The sequence below is a fragment of the Globicephala melas genome, chromosome 17 (genome assembly GCF_963455315.2).
Source record: "Globicephala melas chromosome 17, mGloMel1.2, whole genome shotgun sequence".
Classification (NCBI taxonomy): domain Eukaryota; kingdom Metazoa; phylum Chordata; class Mammalia; order Artiodactyla; family Delphinidae; genus Globicephala; species Globicephala melas.
The window spans coordinates 46,852,044-46,871,076 of NC_083330.1; the positions used below are offsets into that span (position 1 = coordinate 46,852,044).

At 34.0% G+C, this 19,033-nt stretch overlaps 1 protein-coding gene across 41 annotated transcripts in view; it reads left to right on the plus strand.

The window, feature by feature from the left end:
* Positions 1-19,033, plus strand: part of RIMS2 (regulating synaptic membrane exocytosis 2) — a 572,826-nt gene that overhangs the window by 135,054 nt on the left and 418,739 nt on the right. For 29 of the 41 annotated variants that reach the window (XM_060287502.2, XM_060287509.2, XM_060287505.2 and 26 more), the window contains one exon: positions 9,987-9,998. The exons of the other annotated variants lie outside the window; for them this stretch is intronic. In XM_060287502.2, coding sequence (XP_060143485.1) covers positions 9,987-9,998 — 12 coding nt within the window. The remainder of the gene's footprint in view (positions 1-9,986; positions 9,999-19,033) is intronic. 41 annotated transcript variants of the gene reach the window in all.

The window sequence follows — 19,033 nt, forward strand, 5'->3', positions numbered from 1 at the left end:
CATTCCTTTTATATGTGTATATATATATATATATATATATATATATATATGGCCTATATTCTAAATGAAAAGAATAATGAGTTTAATTTCTCTTTTCAAATTGGATCTTCCTACGTATACTCAGTTGCCTTATGTACTAGAAGGCTTTTGCTCACAATAGATACTGAACACATTTTTTTTTTAATTTAATTTAATTTTTTTATACAGTAGGTCCTTATTAGTTATCTGTTTTATACATATTAGTGTATATATGTCAATCCCAATCTCCCAGTTCATCCCACCCCCCCACCCCCGCTTTCCCCCCTTGGTGTCCATACATTTGCTGAACACAGTTTTTGATTTATCATAGCTCCAAAGGATTAAGCTCAGTGCATTTTGGTAAGATTATTTTTATGAAGTAGAATAATGACAATATAAATATTTTATAGCTTAAAATTTAATTATAAAGCAATTTAAAAATTATTTTAGTAATCTCCTAAAAGAACAAGATAAAATAATCTTTTGTTTTAATTTTAAGGTCTTTCACGTGCAGCCATCCTTAACAATTAATTAACTCTTCTGAGGTGTATTTAGGATACAGAGAGAATAAATGAAGTGCAGGACTATGGAGTACCAGTATAATAAGATTTTATGAAATACTGCTTTCATTTAGTTTCTTAAGATGATACTCCTTAATAAATTAAAGCTATATATTTAGTTAAATTGAAAAATAATGACTTTCTAAGGGAGATATTATTTTGTAATCATGGAATAGAGACTCTAGTGGTAAAGACATTAAAAGTAATTTACAATCAGGATTATTTTAAGCTTCAAAGTGTGGCAACATTAATTTTTTGTTTCTTTTACTTTTTGGGAAAAATAGATTACCATCTCTCAATGGATAATCTAATTTTGAAAAAATAAAGAATATACTTTTTTTAGAATTATAGTGTTTAATTTGCAAATGTAACAGATATGGATTCTTTCACTATAAATTATCAGATTTGAAGCAGAATGAATGATACCTTTAGTATGGTTGTAAAAGAAAGTGATTCTTAAGAAAGTCCCTTAAAATATATTGATATATGTGTGTTCAGTATATCAGATGGTAAGTCTTTTAAAAAAAAATTCAAGTCACTGTAATTACCGGCAAGTCTGTAGTTAGTGTGCTTGTGTAATATATAATCAGTTCCCATACCCCAAATCAAACATATCATGTATGGATTTTCTGTTAGATTTTTATGAAATCACTGCATTCCAGTATATTGGTAAAAATTTGACATTCTCTAGGAACAGGGTGACTTAAGTTGAGACAACTAGGAGAACCAAGTTTTGTTCCTGCCCTGGTGTTACATGACTCTTGTTGACATATCACTTCATGTATTATTGCTTCTGTTTTAAAATCTGTAAAATGACAGCATCAATTTAAATGATTTCTAAGGTCTCTTCTGGGCTTAACATTTTATGATTTTTAAATTAATTCTAGATTATTCATGTAATCCTTGAAAAGGAATATAGTCAGATATTTCTACTGCTTAAAGAATTTATAAAAGGAATTGAGAAGCTTCATTAATTCTGTTATGTCAGTATGTCTAGTATATTGTGTGTTAAGCTTTGGCAGTGGTCTTGAAAGTGTACCCTGATGTGGAAGGAAGGTTTTTTGGAGAGGAGACGGGTGCTAATAACTTCAAGGGCACATATTTCCATATGTATTCTTTCATTTTTTTCTTAAAATTGATCAACCTGAAAACACTTTTCTGTTTTGTAAATTTTTCTTTCCAACTCACTTTTATAAGTGGGTGGCTTCTACTCTTCAAAATAAAAGCATGCTCCTCAACCATACCTAATCTGAATTTTGGTCTTTATATAATATATTGCCTCAGGATGTAAAATTCTCTGGGGCACCAGGCAAAGTGACAAGGAGAGTTGCCGCTGAAGGAGAGTTGTCTTGAAGGAGAGATTCATGAGGGCAAAGCAGTGAGAAGTTTGTAAGAAACATGGAACGAGGCAGCACGTTATTTCATTCAGGCAACAGACTTTTGGCGAGACTCTGGTGCCTCATCTCTCTTTTTCAGAATTGGAATTTTGAGATGATTATCATGGTGACCCATAATAACACATTTATATGAATTTAAAAATGAAGTTGGACTCTTTTTGATATAAAGTCAGATTTGTGTGATGGTTTGGCAATGTGGACTAGTTTGCCAAATAGGTTATAAAGTAGACATTTTCTGTATATTGAATGAGATAAATCTGCAGCTCCAAGCTTTGATAAAAATATAATTAAATCACACCTACAATACACAATATATCTGAAAATGTATCCTTTCCAACTATTTAAACTTAAAATTTAAATGCTATCTTAAAAATGTGCGAGGGGTACCTGGTTTTAGAGATTTGAGAGAAGAGAAAAAATATTTGTAGACTATTGCTATATAACAGGTGCAAGGTATTCTTGGTTATTGGCAGACGTGCTTTTGAGAGTTGTCTTTGGTATCTCTTTGCTCCTAAACTCTTGGTGGAAAGTATACTGCTCAGTACCTAATGTCCTCATCAATAGATAAAGTGAGCTCCTTATCATTAGACAAGATGAGCACCAGGTTAAATAGATTTTACTTAGTATATATGGAGAAGATTAGTAATAGCATCTGAAATGAGTTCTGATCATAATAGGAGACTATATAGAGTTTAATAAATAAAGGAATTCAGGATATCACCAGAACTTTAGGATGGTAAAGCAGACACTAGATAGTGGAGCACAGTGGAAATAGAATCGCAGGTAATTGTGAGAGGACAGTTAGACATAGTCATGAATTTCTCTTTCCTCACCCAATAAATCTCATCTAATTTATTTTAAAGCATCCCCAACAAAAATACTTAACTTCAAACATAAGCAAAAACAAATGAAGTTCTATCTGAAGCAATTTTTTTTTAAGTTAAAAATAATTCTGGGGCTTCCCTGGTGGCGCAGTGGTTGAGAGTCCACCTGCCGATGCAGGGGACACGGGTTCGTGCCCCGGTCTGGGAAGATCCCACATGCCGCGGAGCAGCTGGGCCCGTGAGCCATGGCCGCTGAGCCTGCGCGTCCGGAGCCTGTGCTCCACAACGGGAGAGGCCACAACAGTGAGAAGCCCGCATACCGCAAAAAAAAAAAAAATTCTGATCCATGAAAAGAACATGAGGGGACTCAAGGAAAATTTTGGAGGTGACAGATATGTCTGTTATTTGATTGTGGTGATGGTTTCATGGATATATTCATAAGTTCAAACTCATCAAATTGTATACAAAAATATATGCAGTTTTAATATATCTATATAAATAAATAAATAGTTCAATTAAAAAAAAAAGGACATAAGCTTCTTCTTTTTAAGTCTTGTCTTTTAAACTCCCTTTCAATAAATATATTAAAATGCCACTGACTCTCACTTAGGCCAGAACAGACTATGCACTTCCTATTGCTGGAACAACGCCCTGATCTACTTCTGTAATTTTCAGCTTTTTGAATGGCACCACTATATGCTATATCACCTAAACTAGAAGGCCAGGAATCATCTCAGGTTTCTGTCCTTCACCATTCTTTCCCCACAAATTTTGCATTTTATTCTTTCCTCTCTGTCTACATAGACTACTAACTGCTCTCTTATTTGGGCTCTCATCCTCCATCACTTGGACTAATGTTAGTTTTCTAACTGGTCTCTTTGCTCCCATCTGGATTCCTCAGACACATCCTTCACATGCTGCTATGCTGATATCTGTAAAATGCAGATCTGATTATTTTACCTTCTGCTTAAAAGCTATTTAGTGACGCCTCATCTCTTCAGTGAAGTTTCTAATGGCATAAAGAGCCCTCTCCCTATGGTTTATTCCCTGCCTAACTCAAAGAATAAGCTTCACTGCATTCAATATACCCCGACTAAACTACACTGCAGTCCTCCCTTGATGTCCCATGTCCTTTGGGGATTGGTTCCAGGACTGGCCCCCCCACCCCATGCATAGCAAAATACATGGATGCTCAAGTTCCTTATGTAAAATGGCATAGTATTTGCATATATAACCTATGCACATCCTCCGGTGTACTTTAAACCATCTCTAGATTGCTTATAATTCCTAATACGATATAAATGCTATATAAATAGTGGTAAATAGAGTGTAAATGTTATGTAAATAGTTACCAGTGTCGCATATTCAAGTTTTGTTTTTTGGAACTATTGACACAAATAAGCAATAAACAGTCTATAATAGGAATAGGAAAGAGTTTTCTTTGAGACACACTGAGGACTATAGCCTAGGAGACACAGATTCAAGAAGGACTTGAATTGTGTTCAGTCAGACTAAAAAATGGGGGAGGCTTATATATGGAAAAACTGCAAAGTTACATAAATCGCTTGTCAAGAATTAGGATTGGATCTGGCAAGAAGTAAGAGTGCTTACTAAGCAAGGATTGATTGGGGTCTGAAATGGTTGCATGGTTACAAGGGGAGACCTTGAGACCATAAGGTTGAAGCTGGTAACTGCTGGAAGATATTGCTTTGAGAATGGCTGGTGGTGTCCTTGAGTTTGATACAATTCAGAAAATTCAGGGTCTCAGTGATGCAGGAACGTATCTGAAACCACATCCACAATAGTCACCCAGCTCTGATTTGAATGCCTGAACCAGTCACTTCGTTTTGATTTTTAATGGCTTTTCTTTAATGGCTAAAGCAGATGTACAATGCATGTTTGACAGGCCGTAAGACAGGCTGTTCTAGTTAGCATAAAGTTCAAGCCAAATCATGTGTAAGCCAGAATGACTTACCCATACCTCAGTATGTGAAAATTTCGTCTATCAGAGCTTTCTGAAATGTTTTTTCCCCAAATATTTTCTATACATGGTTGCTTGAATCCAAGGAAGCAGAAACCATGGATATACTTGTACTTCTCTTAAATTACCACTGTCTTTTATGTCTTTTGCTTTTGCTTACCCTGCTACTGTAATCTGAAATAATCTCTCTGCTTCCCCCCGGACCCCACTCCACCCACGACCCTTACCCACTTCATGAACAATTACTCATCTTTCTGGATTTAAGCATCATCTCCATGATGCTTTCTTTGGGTATCCCTTGTGAATTAACCACTCACTCTTTTGTGCCTCAATGAATTCTACAGACTTCTAATGTATTACTCTTAACATTTTATTATTATTGATTGATTAAATACTTGTTGAGTGAATGAATGGAGGAAAGAAATTGGGTGTACTTATCATGGGCATGTTATTTTGGGATAAGCTTTGTCTTTTGATCCAGCTTCTTGCTGCAGCTCAGCACTGCGATGATGTTTTCTTGAAGATGGTGGTCCAAACTTGTGGATGAATAAAAAGATAAACTTATACTGCCTATACAGCAGTGTGTAATTCTTGCAATTCTTGAAAAAAACAGTCCAGGCTTGAGAGAGAAGATGGAATATTACTGTAGTGGTGTGAAAGAGAGGTGGTTTTGGATTGATTATATAAGGTAGGCAAGAAGAGAGAGACAGGTGATGGTGGTATAACTCTGGAGAATGTACAACATTGATATATAGAGAGGGATATATCATTTTGGCAATACAGATGAGCAAGTAGTAGGAGAAAGACTGAATATCTAGAGAAGGAATCTGAGGGGAGCTGACATTAGTTTCCGAGGTGACTGGGGAACTAATGAAAAGTTGCACAAAGAATAGTTGTTGGCAGATGAAATTGCCGTATTTAGTCTGAAATGGTACTGTGACTATCAAGAGGAAATATCAGAGAGGAAAGAGAACGATAGAGCCAGTGATAGAAGGTAGATTAATACTTAAAGTACATTGATCTTGGGAAGAGGCAATGTGATTGCTTATCAGCAGAAGTGGTAAGACAGTAAGGATGGCCATAGGGAGAGTTGATTATGAGGAAAAAATGCTAAGTATAAAATTCTTTTAGAATATAAAATACAATTTTTAATAACTAAAGGAAATTAATAAATATAATTTGTACCATTAAAATTTTAATAAATGCTTTTGGACGTACTCTAAGTTATTATTAGAGTTTTCATGTCTAGTAATTATGACCTAGAATCATTAATTCATCAATTAAATTATAGAAAAGATACATAAAGCCAACAGAGGACACTGGCATTATATAGAGGCAACACTGTGTGGTGGCTTCAGCTCAAGTTCTGAAGTAAGACTAAGCGTAAATCCCAGCTTTATCATTTACCAGCTATGTGACCTTGTATAAGATGCTTTGTCTCTCTGCCTCAGTTTCTTCATCTATAAGTAATAGAAGTAATAATAGTACATATCTTACAAGGCTATTGTGAGAATAAAATGAATTAATACTTGTGAAGCACTTAAACATGTACCTGGCACACAGTGAGTGCTTTAAAAGTGTTTTGCAATAATTTCTATGCTATTAGATTTCTTCTTACCTAACATATATATCAGGTACCATGCAAGATGCTTTCACATACTCTTATTCAATTAGATAATCATATTTGTAGATTGGATTAGTATATTCCTTACTGTATACCTAAACTGAGTATGTCATTATGAATATGTATGTAAATATATATACCTTATTTTAATCTTTAATCTTTGAATTGACCATTTAGTCTTTTCTTTTTTTAAACACAGACTAAGTGTAAAGCTGAAGTAAATATCCAAATGATTCAACTGAAGATTCACTTTTAACCATTTAAAAATATCCAGGTTTTCCATATGTTTAAAATTAAACTACTCCTCCATAGCAAGTTATTTTTTTATGTTTCACAGGAGATTTTAATCAGTCTTTGTCTTAAGGACCTTGATAATATTTTATATTTATACATTACCTTTGTTTTTCAACCAACTCAATTCCAGTTTGATTACTGATGAGATTAAAATCACTTTTGACAAATACAGTGAAACTTCTGACTTAAATTGTATTACTAAAATCTGATTAGAAGAGATTACTAGTCCTTTCACTTTGAATTTCTTTTCTTTGGAGGCCTGCCAGTTCAAAGAGAAGAACCATTTTGATTATGGGTCATCTTCCTCATTTTTCTTTTTTCCTTTAACAATTTCCTTGGGAGATTTTATTCACTTTCATAGCTTCAGATTCTGTATATATGCTGATGATTTATTGGTATCATTTCACTAGCCGGATTATTCTTTTGAGCTCCAGATCCACCTCTGTAGCTGCCTACTGAAAAATCTCTGCTTGGATATATTAATGGGCACCTCAGATTCACCTTGTCTATACTTGAAGTCATTATTTCCTCCCAAATCTGCTTTTCCATGTGTTTTTTTCTTTCAAGGAATTGTCTTCTTATCCTCCTGGTTGCTTAAACCAGACTCTGGGAGTCCTTCTCTACTTCTTCCTCTTCCTCAATCAAGTCTTAAGGGGCCTTACTTCTTAGTATCTCCTAAACCAGTTTACTTCTCTCCTTTCCTCTTGCTACTACTATAGTTTATACTGCTATCGCATTTGTTTCTTACCCCAAATATTGCAAAAACTTCCTAACTGGTCTCTCTGCTTCCAGACTTATCTTCTTCCAGTCTGTCTGCACATTTTAGCAAAGTAAACACTTTATAAGTAGTAGCAAATAATGTTATGCCTTATTTATAAATCATATGGTAGATTTTGTATTTATTTTTTATCCTTATTGAAAGGTAGTAAAGATATAATGGCAGAGTAATATTCATGTGTATATTGTAGCTAAGTTTTTCATGTGTATAACTAAAATTGAACCTGTATTATCTGCTAAGAGGGATTGACTATTAGCAAATTCATTAGTTATGACTTCATTTTTTCCCTTCTTTTTTAAAAAACTTCTGCAATGTGAGTTATTTTGTGAAGTATTGTGCTTCTAAGCTTTTGCCAGATATTAATATAGTTAACCATGGAGACTTTAGTTCAAACATGTCAATTATAATTTAGTCATTTCCAGCTACTTGTGTCCAAATATGCCAAGCATGTTTGTGCTTCTGTGCTTCTTGCATATCCCATGTTCTTTGTATAAAATGTTCTCCCTCACTAGTCTTGCCGACATTCTCTTTATTACTTTAAAGGCCTGCTTACATCTCAGAAACTTTCTCTTATTTCTTTTTCCAAGTCTTGCTATCTCCTCAATCATTTGTGTTTCCACAGTGCTTTGTTATTCCCTTGCTTTCAGACATCTCTCTGTTCCACAGTAATTTGTTCATTTCCCTCTCACTACATTTAATTCCTTGATGGCAGAAACTGTCTTACTCATTTTTAATGTTTCATAAATCTAGTGTAGTGCCTGATACATAAATATGAGTGTTCCATAAGTGATTTTTGTTGGACTAAATGGTTAGCAATAATTTTCCTTGACTGTGTACAATAGCTTTTATGTGATCTTTTGTAACAAATGAATCAGTCAAGAACACAGTATTGTAAAGGATGCAATCCTATTCCTTTGTACACAGTATCCTATGTTTTAATCAGCTAGAATATCAGATATAGAACTGTGTGTCAGACACTGTATTGAGAGCTTTTCATGTTGTTTAACTCTGAAAAAACCATATAAAGTAAATATTAATTTCCTGTTTTGCAGATAAGGAAGTAAAGGCCTAGAAAGCTTAAGAAAATTGCATAAGATATACAGCTAGAAATGTTTCAGACAGTGATGCCTAAAAACATATGATTTTAATTTGTAACTTATATAAGTTCTTATAATATATCAGGTCATTATTATTACATTATTAATTTACTATTATTATCATTATTTTATATTTAAATAAAGAGGAATGCAACATTTTTAAACTTTACCATATTTAAATATGTTCTCTTGACCAAATCATGTATCTTATTTATTTATTTAATATTCTTTTCCATTATGGTTTATTACAGGATACTGAATATAGTCCCTTGTGCTATATAGTAGGACCTTGTTGTTTATCCATTCTATATATAATAGTTTTCATCTGCTAATACCAAACTCTCACTCCATCCCTCCTTCATCTCCCCCTCCCTTGGCAACCACAAGTCTGTTCTCTATGTCTGTGAGTCAGTTTCTGTTTCGTAGATAAGTTCATTGCTGTCATATTTTAGATTCTACATATAAGTGATACCATATGGTATATATCTTTCTCTTTCTGGCTTACTTCACTTAGTGTGATAATCTCTAGGTCCATCCATGTTGCTGCAAATGGCATTATTTCATGCCTTTTTATGACTGAGTAGTATTCCATCGTATATATGTACCATGTCTTTTTTTTTTTTAATTGGAGTATAGTTGATTTACAATGTTGTGTTAGTTTCAGGTGTACAGCACAGTGATTCAGTTATACAAAGTGATTCAGTTATACATATACACATATTCTTTATTTTTTAGATTCTTTTCTCAGAAGTCATGTACCTTATGTGTTATTTTATTTTCTATATTTATGATGTTGGGGAACTATGACCCCAAGTTACCAATTGTAATCAATAATATTTTATCTTTAATGACCGTTTCTACTTATTTATTCTTTTAAGTTATAAAGTTTAGAAGACCTAAATTAATGGAACAAAAAAACTTTTAGAAGCAGTACGCATAATTCATATAGAATTACATTTTGTCTGCTTTTGATAGTATATGATGAAATTAAAGATAAACAGTGATACTGTGTTTTATTGTCTTTGTACATAAAAGCTTTATTCCTTAACGTTTTTCAGTTTCTTTCTTTGAGTTAATTGAGTGTTTAATTAGGATTTTATTTGTCGAAAGAGCATTCTCCTTTCTCTGATGTTTGGGTATTTACTTGCTTTTATAGAAATTATTCTGTTTATATATCTTAATATATTCTAGTATATAGCATGTTCTTGCTTGAAATGTATGGAAAAATTTTCCTCTTATATTATAATATTTATATTTCAGTCAAAATGTAATTTACACTTTTTCAGAAGTTTAATTTCACTATGAAATGAACTCTTAAAAAGTCTTATTCATTTTAAGAATGGGATTAATTATTTCTTTTTTGTTTTGTCTTTTCTGTCCTTTCTAACTTGCTTTCGTGGATATTCACACCAGGAGGACAAAGTGGTTAGAGTCTTTTTTCTGTCTGATATTATTTTTTTTCTTATTGTTATTATTACTAATTTTAATTTTGTAGTTACATTTAATTTATATATACTTTTAAGTGTTTTGTTACAGTTGTAGTGCATGATAATTGCTAAACATTAAGATATATTTTAAGCATGCTATCTGAATTTACTGAAAAACACATTTTATTATAGATGAAATTTTGATTATTTTACTTGATTTTTAAAGAGGCTTGCCTTTTTAAAATTTAATATGTTTTTAAAAGAGATCTTATAACATTCCTCATTGTGATAAGAATTCCTTTAATCTTATTATGTTCCCTAAACTAATCGTTGTACTGGTCAGAGTTTTTAAAATAAGGTTCTGAGTTAGTATAAAGATTCAATTTTTGTAATGAGTCACAATAACATTGAACATGGGTTTTCTGAAGTTTATATTTATAGTTGATTTAAGTATTTAGTATATCTTAATTTTTCTTAACAATATGTTTTAGAGATTGGTAAAATGGTAAAAATGGTAAGAAGATTGGTAAAATCTTATATCCTCATGTTGAATATTAGATATAATTAAAATTTAAATATAGGAATATAAAATTTGACAATACACTAGATTATAATAATTTGCTAATGTCTGCCTTTAGAAGTCTGATTTGAATTTGGATCTGCTCTGGAGCCTGGTGACTTCCTGCGAACAAAGATAAAGTCTTTCTATTCTGATTCTTTACGATGAATCAGACTAAAACTTGAGGTCTTTTCAAACTTTCCAAATTCAAACTGGCATAAAACCCAAAGAGAGCATCCTTTAGCTGAGGTCTTCTAAACAGTGCCTTCTTTTTTGTCAGTTGGAGCCTTTTCATTCTCTTCTGTCTTCAGTTACTAGGTTGGAGATAATGTAGACATTAGCAAATATTAATGTAAGTTTAGAATGAACTCTCTGAGCAGAAGAAAAGATACTGTGCCTCATCCTCAACCCAGAGCAGGTCCTCTAGAAGACCTGCCAGCTTTCTACCAGTCAACTTTATTAGCTGACTCTCAAATAGTACAATTTAGGCAATTCAAAGCCTTTTAAAATCTCTGGTGCGACTTTTGTGTCCAGAGTTAACACAGGATATATGATGGTTTGATTATTGTCTGTAGTTTTCACAATGAATTCTGACATCTATCCCAACAATGAGACATAGTGATAGCTAAGCTACAGAAATGACTTCCATGTACTGACACAATTTCATAATGTAACAGTCTATATTTTAAGCCATGGATTGACTAACAGATAATACTAATTTTATGTGGATTTGTAACATTGCGGTTAAAATTTAACAGGCCTTTCAATGATACTCTTTCTGTAGCACTGTTCACCAATGATGAAGATGTTTTATACTTTCACTGTAATACTGTAGCCTCTAGTCACATGCAGCTATTGAACACTTGAAATGTGGCCAGCGTGACTGAGGAATTGAACTTTCAATTTAATTTTAATCAGATTTGAATTGTCATAAGTGGCTAGTGGCTAAAGGAAGCCGAAGTCCGGATAGCAAACATTGTATGACTATTCAATCTCTAAGGCAATTCCCTGCACACATAGTAGCAGTATGATGTGTATACTATCAGTGGAGATAAAACTGGACAGAACACAAGAAGGGTACACTGTCAATGCCAACCTCGTATATAGTCAAGAAGGATAATGGACAAGGGACATCCTTTCAAAGGGCAGAACAAGGGAATCTGAATGACAACAGTCAAGGGAGAACCTCCTAGATTGCTAAATCAGGACTTGCCAGATAGAATAACCAAGGAAATTTAGGTGTTGTTTGTGTAGGGATTGCTGTGTGCTGTGGACAATTGGCCATGGTATATTTCTCATTCTTCCTGTTTTTGAATGAGAGTTTTTATTGCATTTATATCATGTTGTATTGGGTGTGTTGAGAACAGATAACTTGTGAATTACAGTGATTTACAATATCAGTTGTTTATAATAATCTGCACTTGACCGTGATGGAAAGATTTGTTCTCCTTCACAGATCTTAGATTTAGAGCTAGGTTTTATAACTAAATGAAAGTTGGTAATTATCTCCCTTAGGGAGGGGGAATGTGTTACATGTAAACTATATGTATGGAAATTGTGAGTAGTTGAAAGCAGACTGTTCTAGACCCTGTTCAATCACTATCCTAACAGACATTTTCAACTTCCTTCTCTCTTGAAATCCCCAATAGAGGGACTTGAAAAATACAAAATCGTTTAGCTTTCCTTGCAACTGGGAATGGCTATGTGACATAGTTCTAGCAAATGAGTTGTAAGAAAATTTATGAGGGCTTCTAGGAAGTCATAAAAAAAATAAAGATATAGGTGGCGCTACTTTTTAATGAAAAAGTGGTGTTCTGAGCTTCACCAGCAACTTGTGAAGATGAGGGAAAAGCCAAGAGTATTTGAGTCATAAGTTATGACATTGTTGAGCGACTGATCCAACACCATCAGACACTTTTCCCGAATGTGAGAAAAATACCCATCCCCAATTTGTTTCCGCCATCAATAGTCAGATTTTCTGTTCCTTATAGCCAAAAGCATTTCTAAGGAAACATTACTGGAGATGCAGTATACAGCAGGGAAACCATATGAACATTTAGGGTTGTGCTTCAGAAATACAGAAGTAGAATAAAGAAGTATGTGTTGATCATTGCCCAGATGTATCTACTTTTGCCTCTATAAGTGTTTGAAGAAGCAGGATCACTTAACACATCTGCTCATATATAACACAGAACTTACCTCAGGTTGCAAACAGTAAATTAGTATGAATATTTTGTTCTTAGATATTGAATATTTCATTAATATGAATTTATTCTATTTCATATATAGAATCAAAGTAAAGGGCATTGAATTTTAAAAAAATATATAATTTAGATGTTTCTCAGATTTTTTAGGATGTGTGGAAATAAACTTTCATGGTGAATTATTTTCCATAAGTTAGGACATATACCTAACTGTTCATCTTTAAATAAATACTGATCTACTCATGTCTAGTAAGAGCATATAGTGAAATTATAGTTTTGGGAACAAAATGGTGCTCATTTCACTGTCTAGAGACATTATTATCTGTTTATATAGAGACCATTTTAATGAGGATCTTAAATAATTCCTCTTTCTGTTTTTACAAGTTATTAGTTCTAAGATATCAGTATCTCTTGAGACAACATTATTAACAGGTTATTGAGCTTTACTGTAAAAAATAATGTTATTAATTATATTGTTATTGAAATGAAGGGTGTGGAAGGATGATGTATGATCTATAGTATTTCTCACATTTCAGAAGTATAAAGGTTACCTGTTGGGCTGCAGCTGCAACTATGATATTCAGAGCAAGTTGCTCTTTGTTTTTACTGCAACCTGATACTTTTTCTGATTTAAGCACATTATTCAGGCTTCCATACCCTATGTGTTTATGTAGCTGCCCATTGTTATTCTCATATGGAGTTGCAATTTAGCATATACTTAAAAGTACTTTTCAAGTTATAGTATGTTTGATTATTCCATTTCAATCTGGGCAATAGCTAGGGAGCTGCATTCCAGTAAATACTGCCTTAACAGTGGTAGATTAATTTATTTGCTTCTGCATTTCTATTTAATTACAATATAACATGTATAGGACCTTAATAAAATTGTTCTAGATATTGAATATAATAGCTCTGTCAGGGCCAACTCTTATACTAAAATTATCGGTTTAAATACTACTACTACTATTCTGCCTCTTTTACTGTTAGCCTGACAAAGACCAGAATTCTTACATGTGTAAGTGAACTATGAAAATCTTAGTCTCTTATAAAAAGGAATTAAAAACTTTACACTGTGAAAATCCTGTGAAATGAAATATCCCACAAGAAAATTATAAAAAACATATGATAAGTTAAAATACTGGTACAGATAACATGCTGAAGTCTTATAGAAGTTGATGTTTCTAATAAGAACTGATCTAAAGTGACACTCAGTTTGGCTCTGATAGAGTTCAGAGGATGTTGGAGGACTACAAAGTATTTACAATTGCAGCATAGATAACTTCTCGAGAGAAGGGATAGATCATACGTTTTGATTATGTATTGTGCTACTTTTCCGTCTCTTGGATAACTTTTGCTCTGATCATGTTATTCCAATCATGTATACCATTCCATCCAATCTATAACTGAAAATGAGACCTATTTCTTTATCCTTTGTGGGAGTCCCATCACTACTAAGTGCTATGAATGAGAGTTTTTGAGCTCCCGAAACAGAAGAGTGCCAGTGGCTGTATGATGTGATGGATTTGAGAGCTGAGAGTTAAAACTGAGAATTGGTGGTTGAATAAAGAGCCAGGATGACAACCAGGTTTTTTGCATTGAATGAGGATATTTGTGCTGAAGCCAGTAAGTGTATAAAGGATGGAGGGCATATTTGAGGCAGGGAGGGAAGGCACAATGAGTTTAATTATGGAGATAGTGAGTTTGAAGAGCTTTTACAAAACCAAGCAAGAGATGTTTATTAATAATGACAGCTAACATTTATTAGACAATCATGTGTAAAGAGTACTATAGTAAACTTTTTAACATGTATGAGTTCATTTAATTCTCATGACAATTTTCATCTAACAGTGAGCTGTAGGAGAAGGCCTAATAGGGGCTGAGGTGCGATGCAACATAGTAAAGAACACAGACTCTATCTAGTCTCAGAATTCCTGAGTTTAAAACCAGGTTCTATCACTTTGCTAACTATAGTATTTGGGCCAATCACTTTATCACTTTAAGCCTCATTTTCCTCATCTCTAAAATGGAGGTAATTTAACAATTAACAGTGCCTAACTCGTAGGGATATTGTGTTTGATCATTATTTTCTTCCCCAGGACTCTGAGGACCCTCTTTCCTAAGTGCAAAAAGGAAAGTAAAACCCACCATCATGTCCCAAAAATAAATAGGAGGATTTATTATATTTTAACAGAAAAGATGAAATAGAACAAATATATGGTATTGGCTTGGTGATTGTCCTGTGATATTCTTAGTCATTGGGTCCAATGGTGATCTGCCAGGTCCTGGAGGTATTCTTCCCCTATTGGCTCTGCTTGGTTTCTCCAAGGCTTTGGTTTAATTCATCTGACCAGGACAGAACCAGGAGAAAACTTGTTATGGACTAGTTCTTCTTAGTATGGAGTTGCTTGTGAGTCCACTTCCCTGGCAGAATAAACTCATTTCTTATTTTCATGATCTTCTCCATTTTCTTCTTCCTTTTTAGCAGTCTCTGCTCTCAAATGCCCCTCCACCTGAATGGCACTTTCAGTCCCTTAATTCTTTCCTCTGGTCCCATCCTATCCTCCATTTCCTATGTCTCTCTAGAATCTGGTTCTTCACCACTGCCATGTTAGAGTATATACAAAATATTTATGCTTATTTTAAAGAAAATTATTTGTATTTGGATAAGTAATATTGGGATATGGTACAAAATTCAAAAGATACAAAAGTATATATAGTGAAAACTAAGTTTCTTTTCCATCCCTGGCCCTCAATTCCCCAGTTTCCCAGTCCCTCAGTTCTTTTCCCCATAGGCAACCGGTTATCATTGTCTTCTGTATATTCTGACAGATATTATATAGACATATGGCTTTTACACAACTGTTCTGCACCTTAATTTTATCTCTTACTTGTACATCTTGGATTTTTTCTATTGGTGTGTATAGAATTATCACATTTATGTAAATGACTTCATTATTACTTTGTATGGCTATCCCACAATTTATTTAACTGGATTATAGCTAATCTTTTGCTATTATAAACATATTTTTGTACATGTCACATTGCCTATGTGTAAGTATACCTGTAGGATAAGTTCCTTGAAGTGGAATTGTAGAACATTTTGAATTTTGTTCAGTATTCCAAATTGCCCTCTCTAAAGTTGTATTAATTTCTCTTTCCACTAACAGCATATGAGAATGCTCATTCCCACAACCTTGACAACACAATGTATCCAGCTTTTTAATCTTCACCAATTTTATTGTAATTTTACTTTGCATTTATTTTACTATGAGTGATATGGAGCATCTTTTCATGTTTAGAAGCCATTTGTGTTTTCTTTTCTTTGTACTGTCTGTTCATGCTTTCAAAGAAGAGCAAGGCTCTGCAATGTGTTTAGGTTTTGAAATCATCAAAAGTACCTTTATTATTACTATGTACTCATATTGGATGAAGATGCTTTTTTTAAAAAAATTTACTTATTTTATTTATTTATTTTAGCCTGCATTGGGTCTTCATTGCTGGGCGCGGGCTTTTTCTAGTTGCAGAGAGTGGGGGCTACTCTTCGTTGCGGTACGCGGGTTTCTCATTGTGGTGGCTTCTCTTGTTGCAGAGCACAGGCTCTAAGTGCGGGCTTCAGTAGTTATGGCTCACAGGCTCAGTAGTTGTGGCTTGCGGGATATAGAGCGCAGGCTCAGTAGCTGTGGCGCACGGAATTAGTTGCTCCGCGGTATGTGGGATCTTCCCGCACTGGGGCTTGAACCCATGTCCCCTGCATTGGCAGGCAGATTCTTAACCACTGTGCCACCAGGGAAGCCCAAAGATGCTTTATCAAACACTACATGTTTCACTATGTTTTTTTTTTTTTTTTTTTTTTTTTTTGCGGTACGCGGGCCTCTCACTGTTGTGGCCTCTCTCGTTGCGGAGCACAGGCTCCGGACGCGCAGGCTCCGGACGCGCAGGCTCAGCGGCCATGGCTCACGGGCCCAGCCGCTCCGCGGCATGTGGGATCTTCCCATACCGGGGCACGCACCCGTGTCCCCTGCATCGGCAGGCGGACTCTCAACCACTGCGCCACCAGGGAAGCCCTGTTTTTAAATATAGGGTTGAAGAACAAAGGGGCTAGAATAAGGTAGAAAAAAATACAGTTCCACTCTGTTTTCAAAAATTTTATGATAATTTTCATGTTTTTTTCCCTCATGACCATTGAGAAACAATTTGTCTAGCAAGCTCATTGCAAAAGTAATTTATGTCTTAAATAAGTGCAATTTATGAACCATTACTATTAGCCATTTCAACTGTGTTTTATGACTTCCTGCATTTATTTTTAAAATGTTTCAAATATTTTGAAAAATTAAAATATATATAAATGTAGAGATGGGATTTATATTTTTAAAGATTAAAGGCAGGTTCTGTAGTACATCTGAAAGCTGTTTTCTTCTTTGATACTAAGTGTCAGGAAACATAAGGGAAATAAAACCCATGATGGGAGGTAGGTTATACGAAAATCCCTGTTGAAATGACACATTTGATTTTAGTCTAAGGAGTTCAAATAATGGGTATTTGTAACTAAGGAGGCATTTACTAATAAGTCCCTTTAATCAAAATCCTATTCCTTTAGTAGAGGGAGACTAGTTCTGATTTCATATTTTTCTTATCATGTAGGGGCTTGCATTTTTCTTATTCTTTACTATTCTTTGCTCATTTGTATTAGTTTTTTGTTTTTGAATGAGTCCTTTTTACGTTAAATAACGTAATTCTTTATGACATATGCTGCAAATATCCCAGTTGTTCCTTTTTATTTTTCTTTTGTTTGTTTATATGTAAGAATGTTTAATTGCCTTGTAGTCAAATTTATCTTCTTTTTTTTAGAATATGGATTTTATATCACACATAGTAAAACCTTCTCTATGCCAAGATTCCAAAAACAAATTCTCCCATATTCTGTCATGGCTTGTTTTTTGTCAGGGGGAGGTATTCAATTTTTTTAAATATTGAGGACTTCAACTTACTCAGAATTCATTTTGGTGTAGGTTATATGGTATAGATCAACTTTATTTCATATTGTGACCCATTTGTCATAATGTTATTTATTGAGTGATTCATTTTTTATCCCTTAATATACATAGCCACCTTTTTCACATATGAAATTCCCATATGATTATGGTCCGTTTCTAGTCTCTTTAATCTGCACATTGAGTTTTCTATTCTTGAGCCAGTACCAAGTACAACATGGTTTAATGACTGTACCTTTTCAATATGTGTTACTAAAACCTTGTAGCCTTTGTCCAGTGGCATGTAGGGAGTGGTGGGAGTGGGCCACCCTGGCCACAGGCAGTATGAGGTGGGGGGAGTGTTGTCTGTAGAGAATATTAAAAACAAAATAAGAAAGCTAATAATAATGGGCCTGCTTATTATTATCTCCATATTCAGGCAATTCTAAACCATTTAGTAATAAAATAATCCTTCCCTCTGGGGCAGATTACTTAAAATCCTTAAACCCCTTCCACTGGAGCTAGTTTCTTCACAATACTCTTCTTTTCTTTTCAAAAATTTCTTGGCTATTCTCTATTATTTTTTTCTTTTTAAAGAAAATGAAGTGTAACTTACAATTAAATGCACAGGATTTAAGTACAGTTTGATGAGTTACGAAAAGTATGTATATTCCTCTGTAACCATTGCCCTCACCAAGATGTATATTATTCCCATCCTCCTAGGAAGTTCACCCCCCTCTCCCAACAGGCAATCACCTTTCTGACTTCTATTACCATAGATAGCTTTGCTTGTTCTTGAACTTAATATAAATAGAATCATATGGTATGTACTCTGTTCTTTCTCTCAATTCAAAGTCTAGCGACGCATGTCATTGCCTGTAGCAATAGTTTGTTCCTTTTTATTGTGTGAATTGTGTGGATATACCACAATATGTCTAACCACTCTCCGGCTGAGGACATGGGGATTGTTTCTCTCCACCTTTTTTGGCTATAATTAATAAAGCTGCTATAAATTTTTGTGTTACGGGTCTTTTTGTGGGCATATATTTTTATTTCTCTTTGATAAACACCTAGAAGTAGAATTGCTGGGACAAGAAGTTAGATGTATGTTTAACTTTTATTACAGACAGTTTTCCAGAGTTCTTGTGTAATTTTACACTTCAATCAGCAATATAAGAAAGTTCTAGTTTCTCTACAACCTTGCCAGCATTTGGTGTTGTCAGTCTTTTCATTTAATTTACTCTAGTGAGTATGAAGTGGTTTGGCTCTTATTTCCATTTCCCTAGTGACTAATGATTTG